The sequence below is a fragment of the Miscanthus floridulus genome, chromosome 18 (assembly GCF_019320115.1).
Source record: "Miscanthus floridulus cultivar M001 chromosome 18, ASM1932011v1, whole genome shotgun sequence".
Classification (NCBI taxonomy): Eukaryota; Viridiplantae; Streptophyta; class Magnoliopsida; order Poales; family Poaceae; genus Miscanthus; species Miscanthus floridulus.
Window position 1 is genome coordinate 8637471 of NC_089597.1, and position 16729 is coordinate 8654199.

Here is a 16729-nt window from a genome sequence, read left to right on the forward strand (position 1 = left end):
CGGGGCAGTGGCAGCGGTGGATTGGGCTTGGCGGGCTCGTCGATGGGCTCAGAGGGCTCGTCAACGGGCTTTTTCTTTTTCTTTTTCTTTTTTCTAATTTATTTACCGAGGCGGGCAAGCAAACGCCTCCATTAATGCTTGATTAATCGTGACCTTTGGTTGGAGGCGTTTGGCTTGCCCGCCTTGGAAAATCGTTTTGCCCGCCTGGCAAAAGATTTCTGTAGTAGCGTGTGGTATTTCCAAACCATTTATCCTCCCAAAACCTTACTTGTTCACCTGAATGAAGGTTAAAGGTGGCAAACTATAGGAATTGATCCATGACCTTCATAATGCCTAACAAAGAATGAGTCTCCTGGTTTCCATTGTGCCTCACATAAAGTTTTATTTTCAAGTACTTCTTCCTTAGAAGTTCTTTGCCAAACCCCATCTTCATTAATGAGTCTATAAAGCCATTTACTAAGGGCTCGTTTGGATGGTGCCCTCACAGGTAGATGCCTGCCAGGCAGCCGAGATCCTGGCCCTAGGCATCCAAAATCGGATGCCTAGGAGGCACAATCCAAATAGCCCCTAAGTAAGCACTTATTTTGCACTTCAAGATTTGTGATACCTAAGCCTTCTTGATCCATTGGTAAGCAAAGGATCTCCCATTTGTCAATCTATATATTTTATTATGGTTGTCACCTTGCCAGAAGAAACTAGATCCATAAACACTACTACAGGAAATTTAACCGAGGCGGGCACAATGACACCGAGGCGGTTGGCTTGCCCGCCTCGGTTAATCAAATAAAAAAATTGAAACCCATGGACAAAACCAGCGAGCCCACCCATGGGCCCACTGAGCCCATCCAGGGGCCACCACTCTTCTTGATGGAAAGCCCGACAGAGCACCCCGTGCCGCTACCGATGCGCCCGCTGGAGGGGCTGCTCACCAGATCCACTGCCGCCGCTTGAGAACCGCTAGATCTGAGCTCGTCCTCGTCGGATCCGGGCTCGTCCTCACCGGATCCACCACCGCTGCACGAGCACCGCCGGATCTAAGCTCCTCCTCGCTAGATCTGGGCTCCTCCTTGCTAGATTCCGATGAGCTACTGCTGCCGGGGGAGGAGGGTGTGGGGAGGAGGGGCGAGGCCAGGCCACCTAGCCCACGAGGCCACACCACCAGATGGCTAGGCCGCCGCGTCTGTGAGCTCTTCCTTCTGGCCTCTAGATCCGCCCGGTGAAGGTGAGGGAGAGGGGGTAGGGGAGGGGTCGCGCCGCCGAAAGAGGCGAGCTACTTGGGGCAAGCGCCAACGATGGTGGGAGAGAGAGAGGGAGAGAGTGGAGGGGGAGCCAGGGAGGGACACGCTCGGCTCGATCTTGGTGCGAGGAAGTCGCGACGAGGAGGGGAGGGGGCACTGCTCGGCTCAGTCTGGGAGAGGAGTGGATGAGAAGAAAAACCCTAAGGTGATGTATTTATATCCAAAGGAGGCTACCAAGCCTCGCCTGGGCCTATTGGGCCTCAGCCTTTTTGGAGGCGGGCCTTATAGGTGAGGTGGTTGTGTTAGGACGACCACCTCGGTTAATATGCATTAACCGATGTAGTTTTGTTACATTGCACGCATCGGTTAAGTATTAACCGAGGCAGTTGCTGGCCCGCACTACTAGGAATATCCACTTCTATGACGATCAGCTTTCGTCACTGAAGGAGCCAAATTCATCATAATTTCAGTTTTATGGCGAATTTATGACGAAAAACGGTTCGTCAAAGATGTCGCGTCATACTTGAACTTCTATGATGAATCTAGAAATTCATCATAGAATTGGATAGATCTATGACTAAAACATATCGTCATAGAACTGCTTTGGCATGCGTGACAGGGGGCAGCCATGCTGGCGGGTGCTTCCATTGGAGATGCTTTCCACGTGTACATGCTATAATCGGTTGCATTGGAGATAGTTCGGTTATGTGTCACCTTCTTATTGCACAACGTGGTCATCTCTGGTTCTTGCATGTTTTAGGTTCTTACTGGACCACGTGTTGACACTACTATACAAAATGTTTTGCGAGGCGTTTCAAAATAGGCCTCCGGGGCAGTTGGGCCGGTTTCCCTCTTCGGTTATTCGTGGCAGGGCAGCCGGCTCAGTAATCACCTCGGTTAATGCTTTACCGAGGCGGGCAACTTAACCTAACCGCCTCAGTTAATGAGTATTAACTGAGGCAGGCATTCTAACCCAACCGCCTTGGTAAATCATGTGACAGAACCGCCCCATTTATACAAGATCAAGGTGTCCTCATTTAGCACGTTGACGCGCGCATACTTTCACTTATATAAACCCAGTAGTCTGCCGAGTGTCACGAAGGATCTCAGTAAATCAACATCATAACCAAGATCGAGTGATTAAGCAAATACACATCACATACACAGAGTTACAACAGAAATAATATTACAAATGGGTTCACAAGTAATAGTACAAGTTTGGGTTTCAAAATCAATTAGTGAAAATAATATATCTTTCAAATGATTACATTAATATAAGTTCCAAATACATTGCTAGCATAAGTGACATCCTCAGATAAAAGCATATAGATGAGAAATAAATATAGAGTCACCGGGCCCATCGGCGGTTAACCACCATCTTTAGAAGGCCGAGAACTTCACCTGCAACATGGTAGGATAAACCTTGAGTACTCGAATGTACTCAGCTAGACTTACCCGTCATAAACCAGAAATAAAGTGACACCAAAGAGTATGCAAGGCTTTATAGGTGGAGCTAGCTTGACAAAATTTTACATAAAAGCCAATAGTTAAGCTATACATTTTACAATTCGGTAACCAAGTTAATTATAGCTATTCATCTCTAGATTAGCAACTAACATATGCCAAATATGTGGAATATCATTTAGTAACAGGCAATAGTAACCATAGCCGGTGTAGTAATGTGAGTATCATCATCATAACCATCAAGTTTCCATTAAGTTACTCTACGTTGCCGCTGCTTAGTCAAGTTCTCACTATCCGGGAGAGCCGGCGATTCGAATCGATTCCTACCTAGCTGAGGAATTATTTCTAACACAAACCCAGACATACCTGCGCCAAGGTAGTCTTAGGTCACCTTTGGTACAACTCAGGAACTAAATTTGCGGGCCCGAGCAGCGCCGCACTCTTAGGGAATCCACTCTGCTAGGACGTCAATCTGTCCTCGGACTTACGCCAATGGCTCCCCGCACATCCTTACTACCACCAGAGTGCGCACTTTCACTTTCTGCCTTTTGGCCTGAGTTGAGCTACTCGGCTTCGTGGTCGGAATGAGTTATCCAACCAACTAAGTGATAGGCATGCGTTCAACATGACATGAGGACATACAGCGAATCGGTCCTTAACCGACATAGACGGGGATAAATAGGCACCAAGACCTCCATGCCTTATGCTTCTCTATCACAATCCCATCTGGTCTTCTTTTTATTCATCAACACATGGTTATTTTCACGATAGCAAATATAGCCAATCGTGCTTTGGTATCAACCTATATCTCGCAGGTGACAGGAAATCATCCGACTTCTACCGGTCTAAGCATTGCTAAGCATACATTCGATCCTAGACCTACATAAGGTTCAAGGTATATTTCTGGATAAGGTAGTTCTATGCATCAAGTGGTTTCAATCAACTCTTATGAAATAGATATAGTAGAATGGTTTATCTTAACCTGTGTTAACTTATGTCAGATAAATGAATGGGAAATGTTTAGTTGTTGTTTGGCAACAAGAATAACCCTCTTGTCTCCTATTACAACTTGATTTTCAAATATGGTCATGACTTGTTCTAGCAACAAATGTCAAATATGTTTTATCATTTCTTGCAACAGAGACTACAGAAATATAGATGATTTTGATATTCGTTTTTGACTTAGATTTAGTCGATGCAGAGATGTATTGTAGCTTTATGTAATTCTGTTCTATTAACAAATGTCACCTTGACTTTGTTCAGCTAGGAGGACCTAGAGGTTGTGAGATGTTGGATAATGTCAACAGCAAGATCAATCGAAATACTCACCGATGATATTTTGTTTGAGTAATTGGAGTTGAGGCATTTTGTAGTGAACTAATTAGATTGTGCAAGCCAACATATGACTTGTGGCTGCCATTTGACCAAGCTAGCTAGGTTGCCTATGTACGTTTTCTTTTGTAAAGATGTACAACTGTATAAGTGCAAATGCTGGCTTCAATGAAAACTTGAGATATGTTTATCTAATCACATGCGATTGATGAGTAACGTGAATTGCTATGGATTATTATGCGGTTAATGGGTAATGTGGATTGGTGTGGATGTTGAATAGGCTGGAAATTATATGGTAAATGTAAATTAATTATATATAATCATGTCAGTTCACAGCGATGGATTGTTGGTCGGTAAAAAAATATATACCATCAAACCATTGGTCGGTAAAGATTGTAACAGATCAAGTGTCGGTATAACTAAGAACATCCAACTATCGATCGCTATAAATACGTCGGTCGGTATAACTTTATACCGACGCCACTTACACCGTCTAATGACGTCGGTTGGTAAAGGGCTATACTGACCGATGATCAGTCGCTATAACGACTTATAGCGACTCTTCTATAGTCGCTGTAAGAAGTGTGTGGTATAGTGACCGTATATAATAAAAGGGAAGGAGTTGAGCTCGATGTGCGTGCAATGGCCGCGAGCGCTACCTAGGCTAGGGCGTCGACGGCGGTGGCCCAGCGGCCGCGCATGCGGCTCGTCGTCGTCCTCGACGTCGATGTCAGCAGCAAGTGCAGCGGCGCTGCCACTGCCGCAGCCACGCTGCACCACAGTTCCCCGTGCAGCAGGGCGCTCAGCTCCGCGGCCGCCGGGTCGGTCAGCACCACGCACGGGAACAGCCACGTTTTTAAAGATTTAGCAGAATTCTTCCTCCTATACCTCATTGTAAGAATTATTTCATCCAAAAAATAAATTGTTCTGATCAAATAAAAACATGTAGCTGTAGCGTTCTACCAATATAGGTAAAAAAAGAAGAAGAAAGGCAGAACAGTGATTAAAATTTACTTTCCTCACCATAATAAATAAAAATTTACTTTAGATATTTTCCCTTGCGAAAAAAAACTGTACTTTTTTTAGGTTAAAAAACCTTCTTGGTCGCTTCTTAATGGCCCGTCGGCCAGTCAGCAAGTAAGTGGGCAGTGGGTTTGAACCATGAATATAAAGAAGAAAAAACAAAACAAAACAAAAGATACAGCATTGTTGGGCTGCATTGCTTGCTGGGCCGTGGGCCGTATTGAAGAAGCTGGAAATGGACACGCTTGTAGGGGCAACTGCCTTTTCTTTTTATTTCGAAGATGATGGAATAAATTGATATATATAGATGATATAAGGCATCCATTCGAAGTTACTACTACAAACAGAGAGCCGAAGCTATGACAAGTTGAAAATCGTACACTGTAGATCTAAACAGGGTGTCCATTTTATTTCATGAAAAAAGCGGGAAAAAGAAACAACCAACAGAGAACTCGGTGGTGGTTTGGAGCTGTTGGATAGTCCGAAGAACAAGACCTCTGAATGTTGACAGCGTTTGGACAAACCAGTGGTGGCGTGCGTGTGCAGTGCATGCATCGGATTCGGCGAGACGAGTCGAGGCAAGGCGACGTTCTCTAGGCTCAGAATCCGTTGGGATCGGTATCGGAATCCCACCGGCCACCGCTTTGCCTCTTGCTGCTGGCGTTAGATAAAAGATTGTGTAGTATCCCCCACCTTTGGTTGTATCTATTTAGATGAAAAGGACATAGACAAGTACTACTAGTAAATACTCCTACTTAGCACTAAAGAAGAATCAAGAACGGATTAGATGCAATGGTATGGGCCAGATCCTGCGCGTCTTTGCCAAGTGGTCTCCCGGTAGAATCGGAATCAGAACGGGAATCCCAGCGCTAACTAGCTTTGCCTCTCTTTTTCAGCTTCCGCGCTCTCCTTTTGCTGCAACTAGTAGTATGTCACTTTGCTTCTTCTGGAGGGCTCCCGACACCTCCCCTGTCTGCGTCTGGCCTCCTCCGCCACCATTGCCGGCCAACGGCAGCTCCACATATCAATCACCGCAAGAAACCAAGCAAGAATCCCTCCCTCTGCTGACATACATGGTACTAAGATCTTCACTCATCCATCATCGCTTCATTCTTAAGTTGTATGTATAATATATGGATTTCTAACTTGCATGTATTTGGTTCATTTCCTGCTCGGTCGCTAGTAGCTCCTCGGATATTCTTTCAAGCACGTACGTATAATGAATCATTTTTCCGTTTCTTCTTCTTCTTTTTCATTTCGGCTCTGTTCCCCTTTTGTATTGTATATTTAACTTGTATACAAGGTAGTGTATGTAAAATAAAATCACGGTACTGCGTCTGTTGGATGATTTTTTTTATATATTATCAGAAGATGGCATTAAGTTTTTTTTTTTTTTTTTGCGACTGGCATTAAGTTTGTTCTGCAGATCACATCCTACATAAATAAACAATGAAAAAAAAATAACAGAAAAAACATTTCTAGATGGATTACACCACCTCACCTATGCGTACGTGGCACTTGAAGAAGCCTCTAGCTAGTAGTAGTACAGACAGCACGCATCGTCGGCGTCAATATCTCTTTCTTTCTTTTCTTTCCTTCAGTTTTTTTATTTATGAAAAGAAAGGAAGAGCAAATTTTGAACCTGCCAGCTCCTGAATCCTCATACTAGAAAGATTGGACGATTGTGCTTGTTTGCTTCCAATCAAATGAAACAAAGCTGCTTATAATAATTCTTGGTTACTTCCAATGTGCACCTTGTCTGAATGTCTTCCCCTGTTTATTTTATTTATTGCCCACACACTCACATCTCACATGTTCTGAAACAGGTTTAATTTCGCATTCAGTCGATCTCAGTAATTGAGCTTGTTTTCTACTTACCCACCCATATTGTTGTTCATCATCCACACGCTGCTCCCGGATGGCAGATGCGATCAAGGTATGTAATCCATCATCAACTGGTAACTCTGACGATCCGGTGCTCTGACGACGATACCCTCCCTGTACTTGTGAATGCTGCTCCATCAGTCATACCACTCATTGCTATCTAGTTTCTTATGTCTCACACACAAACGTCATCTGGATTCAGAACTTGCTAATGGGTTGTTGGATGCAGAGTCAAGTTGGGTCGTTTCCTCCTGGGAAAAAGATAACGGTTGTGTTTGTACTAGGTATGGTATGACTGTGTATCAATTTTTGTTTTTGTTTTTGCGAGTATGCCTGTGTATCATTTGTGCAAACACTGAACAACTGTATATGTAGCGTGCATAGTACTTTACCACAGGCATGATCTGAACTTTTTTGCGCAGGCGGCCCAGGCAGTGGCAAGGGCACTCAGTGTTCCAACATTGTCAAACAGTTTGGCTTCACCCATCTGAGCGCTGGCGACCTTCTGCGTGAAGAAGCTAAATCCGATACTGAACAAGGGTAACGTCTTTTCTTCCTGAGTTCCTGCAGAGCAGCTTGCTCTGCACATAGGAGTATATTTTTTTAGATAATGGAACAAAGTTCCAGCCTCTACCATGCACATAGGAGTATATATGTTGTGGGCACCATTCAGACATGTCCAATTTGTTTTTTCTTCTCTCAGTACCATGGTAAAGAATCTGATGCATGAAGGAAAACTTGTGCCGTCCGAGCTCATCGTCAAGCTTCTGCTGAAGGCCATGCTTCAGAGTGGAAATGATAAGTTCCTTGTCGATGGATTTCCTCGAAACGAAGAGAACCGCCAAGCATATGAGAGTGTTGTAAGCCTGTTTTTTTTCCTGATGTCTGACTCTGAACTACCTATCGGCATATATTTATTTTGATTCTAATAAAAGGAGCAATTGCGCATCAGTCATATGTATGATTTCATCATGGTAGAAATAGCGCTATAATTTTGTCATGTCTTGTTGTTACCAGATTGGGATTGAGCCCGAGTTCGTTCTGTTCATCGACTGCCCAAAGGAAGAGTTGGAGCGGCGCATTCTACACCGGAATCAGGTTTCGCTCTTGTGATTTCTCAGCACAAGCTTGTAACTTTTGTCTCATTTGCTTAATTCATTGCTTTGTTTTCTTTTGGGTTGTCTACATACAGGGAAGAGATGACGACAACATCGACACTATTAGGAAACGGTTCGAAGTTTTCCAGGAGTCAACTCTACCTGTTGTTCAGTACTATGAGAAAAGGGGAAAGCTTCGAAAGGTAACTTGCATTGGGGGAGTGCTCTGGTTTTTTATATGAAAACGTGCACTGTGCCAAAATTTGCAATTTTGTAGAGTAAATATGAACTTTAACTAACCTAATCTCACTGAATTAAATTTTCCATGCATGTTTCACATATCCCTTTGTACTCTATGCAGGTCGATGGCGCCAAATCCCCTGATGCAGTTTTTGAAGATGTGAAGGCCATATTCGCTCAACTGAACACTCAGGTGCACTCACATTCATGCTCTCTCTTCCAATTGCTAAGTTCAGGAAACATGGCAGGCACGGCTAAATGATGATGTTCGTCCTTGTGGTGCATCCTCTTGGATCTATAAGCTGCCTTATCCTGTATTTTTCGTCTCACTAGGCAAACCAAGGTAGCAGTGTGAGCAGCAGAGTACAGAGCAATCCACTGAAGCGTTTCGTCGACCTGCTCTGTGGTAAGTTTTGAGATTGATGAGACCACCATCACTAATTCAATTCGTCGTCGAGTATTTGGCATCGACCTTGGCACAAACTAAACTCATGATGAACGTCTTCTGATTGACTGTTTTCAGGCTGCTTTGGGACGCAGGAGGCGAGAAGCTAAGTGATGAGATGGTAGGACTGAATCCTTGTGTGGTACATAGTGGTGTGTGTACATCCTTGCTCAGTCCTCAAGGCTGGAGCAACAACATACGTCCAAAAAGGATTCAGAAAACACTTGCTGTGTGTGGTTGAAGTGTGTGCATATCTGAGTGTGCGTGTTGTGTAGATTCAGTCTGTCGTGTTTGTTGTGATCCATCCATTGCCAATTTGCCATTTGCTGAGTGTGTGTATGTAGAAAGAAACTAGTCGAAAAGAAACAGAGAATGGCCCTGTCCAGGTGCACCTGCAACACACAGCTTGTATTTTCAGGAGATGGATGTGATATGCGCAGATCATGGACGCGGACTCCTGGATTGCCGCCGGCTTTTGGAGTCTCGCGTCGCTGGCCGCCCAGGGTTCCTAGCAGGCGCTACCGGCAAGCTTCTTTAGTCGCAACACTAGTTTCCTAAGTGCGCCTTTACAGCTCCTGGTAGCCGGTGCATTGTGTCTGTCTTTCTTGGTAGCTAACAGTATCTCACCGTGTTGCAGTCCCGGGCGTGGTACGAATCTTATTTCTCCTTATTAATGAAGCACGTGTCAATGCACGCTTTCGAAAAACAAAGAAATATGTGCAGATCATTCAGTTTGCTATGCTGCATCTGAGCTAAGCTTGTGAGGGCTTGTTCATATGGCTAATGGCTTTCTTCTCTGAAGCTGTTGATGGCCGGCCTGGGCATTGTGGCTACACTTTCAATATATGTCTGAAAAACAACTAAAATATTTGAAGCACATACTTGCAACATGCTTCTCAAACACTTAAAAAATACGTAAAAACACTTGAAAATATTTGCAAATATACGCAACATCTAGATAAAACACATGCAACATATATGCAAAATATTGAGACTTGCGGTCTCAGACAGTGTGGAGGAGGTAGAGGCCTCCGTCGGCTAAGCGCTGCCCTCAGGCGGAGGCTCGGGAAACAGGCACGACAAGTGGGCGTGTAGGGGAATGGCACATAAAACTAGGGTTTCATTCATTTATTTTCCAACCACCGGTACTGTTACAAGTGTTCCATATTTATAGGGCTCAACTACCACTTTTACAGAGTTTACAATAGTACCCTTCAACTGCTACAGTACATTCTCGGAATATTCCACTACCCGCCTTTCGTCTCGGGGGTAATCTTGTCATGCCGCCCTCAGGTACTGGGCCTGCGCGATCAGCCGGCCCATCAGGCCTCAGGATTCGGCGACGGGCCTCTAGACCTCCGCCGTCGGTCTCCGCCCCTAGGACGCCGAGGCCGCAGACCCCCGACGCCCAGTATTGCCGTCCTCCTGCTTGGGTCTCTGCCCCTACGAGCGGAGGCCGAACCGGCGCGCCCGCGCCGTCCACGAGCTCCTTCCTCTGGTTACCTGCACACACATGTAGGTAACGTTGGCACTTGATTAGCCTTGCAGCGGGGCGGCCTCCGCCCCCTCCGCCCGGAGACGCCTACGAGCTAACCGGACGGAGGCTGCGCCAGGGTCACCGGCAGCGTCCTGCAAGCAGTCTGAGAAACCGTCATCTTTCTGGGTCTGGAGGCGTGGTAGCTGGGCCTTTGCTTAGGTAGTTGGTCGGAGACGTCTTTGCGAACTGCTGGCCGCGTAGGTCTCCACCACTCTCGGAGGCCGTGTTACAATAGTTCCCCCCTTTTGAGACCACGGTCCGCCTGAGCGTGTCGTGAGCTCAAAATGCCCTAAGCAAGGACGTCCGCGGGGGCGGAGACTGCGCGTAGTCACGTCTCCGACCGATCCCCGCAGGTTCCCCCCTGGCCCGCTCTGGCGTGGCCGCTGGTCTTGTCATAGTAGCCTTTAGGCTTCTAAACTAGCCGTTGTCCTGCGCTGTGGCCGTTTACGCCGTATTGCTTTCCGTTGTATACCTTGCAACTTCTCCGGAGATGACCGTTGGGCGGCAGGCGAATTCTCCGGAGATGACCGTTGTACGGCGGGAGCCGAACCACCCGCCTGCGGCCTATATAAGGGCGGGGTTGTTGGCGGGCCCCCCCTACACGGCTCATTCGCTTTCCTTGCCTTTGAGAAATCGCTCTCTGCTCTCTTCGCTTTCGCCTGAGCTGCCTTCGCGCGTTCCGTCTTTCCGCTTGCGTCTTCCGCCTAGGCTGCCGCCGTGGTGGCTTTCTTTTCCGCCTCCGCCCATACTCGCCGGCCCGCCTTCTTCGGACCCTATCGCCACCTTCTCGGCGTTAGGGCCGCCGGCTGGAGTGCACGCTTTGAGGAGTGCATGCTTGCCTCCGCCTCCACGTTGGAATTTGAAAAGCTAGTGGAGGAGGATTTGGGGAGTGTCTCCGCGTCTGTCGGAGACCTGATCGCTGTGGATTCCAGAGACATGGCGATAAAGTCATGGGATTTCGGCCCCTCCTCCATTACTGAAGAGGCGGTCGCGGAGATGTTGAAGGAATCGTATTTTCCTTCTTCGAGGGTAAAAATCCCTCCGCCTGGCCAGACTGTTCCGGAACCAGAAGAGGGATATGCGGTGGTGTTTCGGGACTTCTTCACCTGCGGCCTCCGCCTTCCTTACATCCCCTTCCTCCACTGAGTGTTGGAGACCTTCAATGTCTATCTCCATCATCTGACTCCAACTGCCTTCCTCACGCTCAGCAAATTCTGCTGGGCGTGTGTTTCTTATGGCGCCGAGCCAGATGTGGACACCTTCTGCGCTTACTACGAGCTGCAAAAGCAGCCGAAGAAGAAGAAGGAGATGCGGGAGGGCAAGGAGGTGGAGCTGATCTACCAGTATGGTAGTTGCACCTTTATGTCGAAGAGGAACCAAGGCGTAGACCGCCTTTGAGATTTCTTTTTGCCAGAAGGGCAAGTGGGACCGCAGCTGGCTTGAGCAGTGGTTCTACGTGAAGACCTACGGGGTCCGCAGCACTACCGAGGATGGTGCGGAGGTCGTGGAGTATCCATTGACTTCAAGAATGGAGGAGATGGCGCCGCATACGCGCGTGGATCCACCGGAGGAGATGTCTCCGGCGAGGGAGGCTTGCGACCGGGCTTTTGTGGCAGCGTGCTGCTACTCCGGGGGCCGCGACCTGGTGGAGGAGATTATGGCCTCCAACTACTGGGGGAGGGGGTGACGAAGGACAGTTTCGTCTCCGAGGTTGAGGAAGCCGCCATCGGGTTGGTTGGCAAAATTTCCGAGCGTGAGTACACGTCTCGGAGAGCCGTGGCAGGCACCATGCCGCGGCTCAATCGAGTTTTTGAGGAGGTCGGGATCGTCTACCGGGAGCGCGAGGTTCCCGCCGACATCCTGGCTTCGATTGAGAAGAAGCAGAAGAAGGCCTTCGCGAAGAATGTTATGGCGGAGGCCGAGTCCAAGAAGAGGAAGGGCACCGCTGTTGCTCAGGCGCCTACGAAAAAGAAGAAGAAGACTGGTGCTCTGGTGATCGCGGCGGCCGCGTCTTCAGCTGGTAGTGCTAGCGTTGCCTCCGCCGGCAGTAAAGACGTTCAGAGCTCCTCCGTCCCGTCAGTGGACGTGCGAGTCACGAGCGGCGGGGATCGCAGCTCTCTTGGAGCTCTGGTGCGCCCTGTGCGCGGCGCTTTGAGCGGTGCGGAGTGTCCGGAGGCCAGCGCTGCTCCGGCACGCTCCCTGCACGGTGCTGCGAGTGCCACCAAACAGCCGAAGGCTAGCACCGCTGATCCTATGCCCGACATTTTTGGCGGGCTATATTAAAGTTCTGAAGAGGGCGCGGAGGAGCACGCTCCTTCGTCTCCCGCCGTTGTTGCGTCTTCCCCCGCGCCAGCGGCCGACGTCGGGCAGCCGGAGGCCGTGCTTACTGAGCAGGCCCCGGCGGCTTAGTCTTCTTCGAGCCCTCCGCCCGCCAGGCCGCTGGCTGAGGAGAGCCGGCCCTTTGGGCCTTCGCCGCATGATATGGCGGAGACTTTTGCCCAGGAGGCTCGGCAGGTGGCCCAGCCTGAGCTTTTTATGAGTAAGTTTGTTTGGCGCACATTTTTGTGTTTACTGTCTTCGCCCAGTTTATTTGTTTATGTATTCTACCAAGTGCTAATACCGTGTACTTGTTGCTTTGTAGGTGATGTCATGGCTAGACTCCTCACCCCGGAGGAGCGAGTGGCCGCTGCCAGCGTCAGGTTTGGTCCGTGGCAGCCGGGGTCGATGGCGCCGGGTCTGAGTGAGTATAGAGTATTTTTATCTTACTCGTCTTTTGGCCTGTTGTTATTGCCTATTTCTGATCGGCCCTCTGACCTGAGTTGTTGTTGTTGTTTTTTTTTTGCTACGCAGGCTCCTCCGACACTTCTAGCTCAGGTTAGGAAGAGTGCTATCTTGGGGTTCTTGGAGACGTCGGAGGTGGTCTCTGGCAGTTGGTGTATGTATTGTGAGATTTGCTTTTCTCACCTTATGGTTTTGTGTTTGTTTGTTCTTCTTTGAACAGATCGCTTCAAATAGCGTTTGAGGGACATGGATTTCTTCCAACTTCTCCGTGTTCATCTAGAACACCAGAGCTTGGTGCGTCTTCGGCGGTTTGCCTTTTTTGGTGTATGTTCGCCTTTAGACTTGTTTTTGTTTCTATTGCTGGTCGCCTTGGTCTTCTTCTTTCTGATCACAGGGGTATCACACGGCCGTTGTTATGGAAGAGCGCTGCACTCGCGAGGTCTCCGACTGAGATACTGCGATTGAAGCGCTCAAGGCGGAGAACGAGCGCCTGGAAGGTGAAAAAGGGGGGTTTGGCCAACTCCCTTGCAGCTCTTCACCTTTCTCTGACGGAGAAGGAACAAGAAAAGGAGGCTTTGAGTGCCAATCTCGCCAAGGCCCGGGATGCAGAAGCTTTGTCTGCTGAGCAGGCCCGTAGGGCGAACGAGTTGGCCGAGGGTCTCCGGCGAGAGCTGGCCTCTAAGAAGGAATCCGCAGCTGCGGTGGGGGAGCAGCTGTCTTTGACGACGAGGCGTTTAGACTCGGTCAAGGGGGTCCTTGCTGCAACCGTTGGCCATTACCGGGCCATCGTCGCCGAGTTCGGAGGCGAAACCTCCGCTCCTCCGGAGGAAGACAGCGTCTACGCCCTCGCCTCTTGGCTAAAGCGTCACCTTGCGAAGCTCCCTGATTTGATCAATGGCTGCACGGACTACGGGGCACTAGCGGGAGTAGCGAATTATGCCAAGCTTTTGGTGCGCGGCGGGTGTACGGGTACCGAAAGTATTTCGGAGGGAGCGCTGCCAGGTCCGGAGGAGCTTGGTGAGACTTCTCTTGGTTTGCGAAAAACTTTGAGAAATTTCAGTGGGTACTTTTGGGCTCCATTTGGGAGACCTGCTGCCCGGAAACTGGCGGAGGAAAAGAGGGCGAATGTATTTCTAGTCTTTGTAGCCGCTATTTTTCTCTCCTTGCTTTTTGCGAAGCTGCGAAGGCTTTCATTGCATGTGCCCCTGATATTTTAGGCTGTGCTACAGGATGCGCAGAAGAGTCTTGCGGGCAGACCTCCACCAGTTCTGCACTCGGCGACCGTGGGCGACGCCTCCGCCACCGCTGGCGCTCCGGTGGGCGCTACGATCGGCGGTGGTGATGGTCGGAGGCCGCAGGCGCCGTCCCCGCCCACAGTTGATGTGGGCTCCGTTCCAGGGACTTCTGCTGTGGCCGGGACGCCGGAGGTCTAGGCTCTTTGTAGGACTTAGCTGTTTTGACTTGTATATTGTAGTCCAGTTGGACTCTTGTAAATAAAGTTTCTTTTGTTCTGAATGATTTTGTGGAAAATTTTAATCTTGCGCAGGTTCCGAATCGGGAGCCTACGCAAGATGTTGCGCCTTTGACTCTCTACAACGACGATATTTATGTGAGCGGAGAGCTTTGGGAGTATTGGCGTTCGGACTTTCCCCGCAGCGTTGCGTGCGACGTGTTTGAGTCAGTTAAGTTTGACATAGACGACAAGCACGCTGGGTTTACTCGCGCGCTTGCTTGGCGTGGACCTCCGCCACAATAGTTTGGATTCTATTGTAAGTTTGTGTCCTGTAAGAATGGTACTTGACGTTTTATAGAATGCAAAACAGGTTCACTTTCTTGATTGTTTGTGTGGGGGCTTATGTCTGTTGTGCTGGTTTACATATCTCGTCTAGTCCCGAGCTTGCACACCGTGGGCCTTTGCTTGGGCGAATGTGCGCGATACAGAGGTGGTGGCCAAGACCTCCGCCCCATGTTCTCTCCTTCTCTGTGCTTGCTTGATGGGCGGGGTAGAAGTGTTGGCAGTTTTTTGCCCGGCGGAGGCGTACTTGAAGTCCGCCTGGCGAGGCTTGCTGAATCGGTGTGTAATCCGATAGGAGGTTTGGCACAGCTTGTGCAGACGGCGGAGACTTTTGGTATTTCTTTAGCTGGGTGTTTTAGCTGTCTAGTGGTATGGGCCTCCGACGCTGCACACCCGTGGGACATGTTTCATTTGTGGAGATGGCAGGTTAGGTCTCCGGTGTCAGGGGGATGTTACGAGATTTCGTGCAATATCCCCCTTCATCCGTAGGCCTGCGCTGTTCATCACCGTGCCGTAGTTCCTGTCTCTTTTCCCACTGTCTCCGACCGTCTACTGGTGCCTCCGATTTTACGAGTTTTCGTACAATATCTACGGCCGACTTAGATATCTAAGGAGACCCCTGCCTCCATGGCTGTTGCTGTGGCTTGTACTTGTGCTCTGCCTTCTTCCCCCCTTGCGCCCTATGCTGACTGAGGTTTTAAGGGCATGGGGGGAGCCCATTTTATAGTGGGGTGGTGGCTTTTGGGTGTTAACTTTTTGGTACGTTGTTAGTTGGAACGTATCTTGGCTTTAATGGCCTATATCTTGCTTGAATTATTCGTTCGTTTTGAGATCTTTTGAAGTAAATAGGCCTAGCGCCATAATGGTGATAGTGTTTTGTCAGACATTTTCCTCTTTTTGCTGTTTTCGATGGCGGAGACCTTCTTCCTGGTTCTAGCGCCATAATGGTGTTGCCCCTGATGCTTGGGGTGGTTTTTGTTAAGGTCGGAGGCCTGTTTGGCCGAGGTTGTTTTTGCCTTGATGCCTGAATTTGTTCAGGTCTTCGTCAAGGGTCGGAGGCCTGTTTGGCCAAGGTGGTTTCTGCCTTGATGCCTGAATTTGTTCAGGTCTTCATCAAGGGTCGAAGGCTTATTTGGCCAAGGTGGTTTCTGCCTTGATGCCTGAATTTGGACAGGTCTTTGTCAAGGTCGAAGGCTTGTTTGGCCAAGGTGGTTCTGCCTTGATGCCTGACTCTGGACAGGTCTTTGTCAAGGTCGAAGGCCTATTTGGCCAAGGTGGTTTCTACCTTGATGCCTGACTCTGGATAGGTCTTTGTCAAGGTCGAAGGCCTGTTTGGCCATAGAGGTCGTTTCAAATTGCCAATGCCTGTGGCCGGCGCTTTGAAAGGACCTATGCTTATTTTTGTTCACCGAATATTGCGGCGCCAGAGCTGGCCGCTTTTGGTTTTGGACTTTTCAAGCATTCTTTTGGGGAATTACCTCTTTATACTTCTAGAGGCCAGTGTGGAGGGATGTATTTGGTTTGCGTTTAGCGCTGGGTACATTGGGCAGTACTGCTGGTGGCCAGTTGTGTAGGTGGTGTTGACCTCTCTTGCGCTCTGCTGTGTCGGAGGTTGGGTAGTTTGCTTGTTCTTCATCCTTTCCTATGTCTCTTTTGTCTCTGGACAATCTTTGGTGCTGTGCCCTGTGCTTTCGTCGTGAAAAACGCAATATGGCCTGCGTTGTTTCTGCTTTTGGTTTTTGTTCCAGTTTTTGCCTTGGTAACCTTGCCGACCTTGGTTCCTGGTCTGGGTCTCCGGCCCTGCTGGCGCTGCCAGTTGCCCTTGTTCAGGGTAAGGTTGACCCTCGATGCTGAGCACTTGCCCCTGGCCTGGTTTCTGATTTGATGCATTCT

The 16729-nt window shown here is 48.8% G+C and overlaps 2 protein-coding genes across 4 annotated transcripts; both read left to right on the forward strand.

Moving 5' to 3' along the window:
- The first annotated feature begins 5994 nt into the window (after nt 1-5994).
- On the forward strand, nt 5995-9370 carry LOC136522223 (UMP-CMP kinase 1-like). Of its 3 annotated transcripts, none has more exons than XM_066516019.1 (11): nt 5995-6133; nt 6241-6267; nt 6884-6993; nt 7171-7225; nt 7364-7481; nt 7645-7801; nt 7959-8039; nt 8134-8241; nt 8400-8471; nt 8612-8684; nt 8802-9370. In XM_066516019.1, exons 3-11 carry the CDS (start codon nt 6976-6978, stop codon nt 8831-8833), a joined length of 714 nt encoding a protein of 237 aa, XP_066372116.1. In that variant the 5' UTR covers nt 5995-6133; nt 6241-6267; nt 6884-6975; the 3' UTR covers nt 8834-9370. The 3 variants fall into 3 exon arrangements, with proteins under 3 accessions (XP_066372116.1, XP_066372115.1, XP_066372117.1); XM_066516018.1 differs by having other exon boundaries at nt 6244-6267; XM_066516020.1 differs by lacking the exon at nt 6241-6267.
- A 2798-nt stretch (nt 9371-12168) lies between these two features.
- Nucleotides 12169-14474, forward strand: LOC136523242 (uncharacterized). Its single transcript, XM_066516988.1, has 6 exons — nt 12169-12466; nt 12902-13000; nt 13111-13134; nt 13573-13756; nt 14102-14168; nt 14271-14474. The coding sequence occupies exons 1-6, from the start codon at nt 12169-12171 to the stop codon at nt 14472-14474; spliced, it is 876 nt and encodes a 291-aa protein (XP_066373085.1).
- Nucleotides 14475-16729: the final 2255 nt, after the last annotated feature.

Bases quoted from the DNA above. Each gene is read 5' to 3' on its own strand.
- LOC136522223 (XM_066516019.1), top strand. The intron at 8,472-8,611 runs GTGCACTCACAT...TCGTCTCACTAG, and splicing joins TCGCTCAACTGAACACTCAG to GCAAACCAAGGTAGCAGTGT. The intron at 8,685-8,801 runs GTAAGTTTTGAG...GACTGTTTTCAG, and splicing joins TTTCGTCGACCTGCTCTGTG to GCTGCTTTGGGACGCAGGAG.
- LOC136523242 (XM_066516988.1), top strand. From the start codon at position 12,169: ATGGCGGAGGCCGAGTCCAAGAAGAGGAAGGGCACCGCTGTTGCTCAG. The intron at 13,001-13,110 runs GTGAGTATAGAG...TTTGCTACGCAG, and splicing joins GTCGATGGCGCCGGGTCTGA to GCTCCTCCGACACTTCTAGC. The intron at 13,135-13,572 runs GTTAGGAAGAGT...ACTCCCTTGCAG, and splicing joins CTCCGACACTTCTAGCTCAG to CTCTTCACCTTTCTCTGACG.